The sequence below is a fragment of the Halyomorpha halys genome, unplaced genomic scaffold (genome assembly GCF_000696795.3).
Source record: "Halyomorpha halys isolate HHAL.00 unplaced genomic scaffold, Hhal_1.1 Scaffold285.1, whole genome shotgun sequence".
NCBI classification, from domain to species: Eukaryota; Metazoa; Arthropoda; class Insecta; order Hemiptera; family Pentatomidae; genus Halyomorpha; species Halyomorpha halys.
In genome coordinates, this window is record NW_027114449.1 from 252,124 (window position 1) to 254,046 (window position 1,923).

Consider the following 1,923-nt stretch of genomic DNA (forward strand, 5'->3'; position numbering starts at 1 on the left):
TATAATGTTGTTACTAACGTTTATCTTCGTAGGAGTAATACTTTTTATGATACTTGATAAAATAAATACACAAAATGTTGATTTCTAGTTGTTTGGACAAACTTTTTGGATTTTAGAAAAATCATATCTCAGGAATTATTTGACGTACAGTTGTCTGCCAGCACTAAAATTAAAACTAGTTAAATAATAGTATTGTATAGACAATAATTCATGAATTACCTTCATAGGAGTGATATTTGACAAAATAAATTCACAAAATGTTAATTTATAGTTGTTCAGATAATATTTTTAATTTATGATTTATACTTTGAATGAAATTGTCTTAGGGTTTCTAGTGTTGTTGGTAGTTTTAAAGATATGGAGCTTCGAATGAAAAATTAATTTTTTTAAACATTTTCTAACCGTCGTCATTTTGTATTCCTCTAACTATACTTGCCAGTCTCATCAATTTTGACTACTAATTATATATAGTTATTATTAAAGTAACCAAAAATTGGGTGAAATAACTGACTTTTTTTCTCTCCGGCTATTGTACTATTAAGGCTTTGATTGCTCTTGGCATGATATTGTTTCCTTAATTTGAGGGTCTGTTCAAAATACATTTTTTTTTTTGTTAATGCTTATTTATTTAATATATCAGTTATTATTAGTCAATTTAGAAACTATCAAGTAATTGATAGAAAGTAACTCGAGTGAGTTTTTTTTAACTAATGTTCTTATGATCTACCTCCCAATGTAATTAATTTTTTTTATTTTCAACTGTGAAAAAATATTCTGGATTTTAGGTTTTTATTGGCATACCAAATGAAGAAGAACGCTGTGAAATGCTGAGTAGTTTTTGTGCTAATATTCTTTCTAAGGAAAAATTAATGGAAATTGCCCGAAAGACTCCTGGTTTCGTAATTGCTGATTTGAAGATGCTCGTTAAAAGAGCCAAATTGAAAGTAATTAATCAGGAAGGCAGGAAGGAAACAAAGTAATATAATTAATAATAAAAGTAGGAATAAATAAAAAGTTTTGATATTGTTGCTGGGCTTGTGAGGCAAAAGTGTGATAAGCCACATGTTGAATATTATTTAGTAAAACAGTTTTAACAAATTCTACAATGCTTGTTGAGGGTATATGATTGAAGTTGTTATTATTTTTTAATGTTTTTTTATAGTTCATATTCCATAATATTGTAGATAAACATGTTGGAATTATGGTGTTAAACAAAGAAACATAATAACTAACTTTATAGAGAAACTAAGCAGCAGTTTGCACATAATTCTAATTGTTTTTAAAAACTATAGCTTGTAACATTCTTGCCCAAAACCATTAAATTTTAACAGAAATATAATTAAGAAATTTTTTCTCTCTTTTGCATATCCTGAGTTCTTTTTAGTACTTTCATCTAGAAGATGGGTTGTTAAAAAAGTTTTATTAATTAAGGTTTAATTAATCGATTGCAATGAAACTTCTATTGGTGATGCTATGTTGAAAAATATTAGGCATGTGTCCGAAGGTTCTTACCTATGCGCCAGAAGCCGAGAAAAAAATATTTTATATAATTTTAGATATTTTTTATATTATATATTTCCATTATGCTATATGTATCTAATGGTTATTATATACCAATCCATGAGTCCTGTTTAAAGTTTAAAATATTTAATACATTTAACAGTTTTCTAGTATATAGCTATTATTTTTTAACTAAACAAGTTGGCATATGTGTTAATGGGTCATATGATTGTGCTATAAAATTAGACAATTTCTGAGAAAATTTTAATTTTTTGCAGAAAATATTAACTTTTACAAAAATTAAACTAAAATTCTTTTAAATATAAGAAGATGGTCAGGGTTGCGGTCAAAAAAAGAACAAATAGTATTAAACTATTTTAATGTCCGACGTTTCGCCCCACTTTGCAGGGCTTCATCAGGGCT

At 26.8% G+C, this 1,923-nt stretch overlaps 1 protein-coding gene across 1 annotated transcript in view; it reads left to right on the forward strand.

Moving 5' to 3' along the window:
• LOC106680756 (ATPase family gene 2 protein homolog B) overlaps positions 1-1,923 on the forward strand; it is a gene marked incomplete in the record, with an annotated part of 20,022 nt that overhangs the window by 5,976 nt on the left and 12,123 nt on the right. The window contains 1 exon segment of the mRNA XM_067051631.1: positions 786-976. Coding sequence (XP_066907732.1) covers positions 786-976 — 191 coding nt within the window.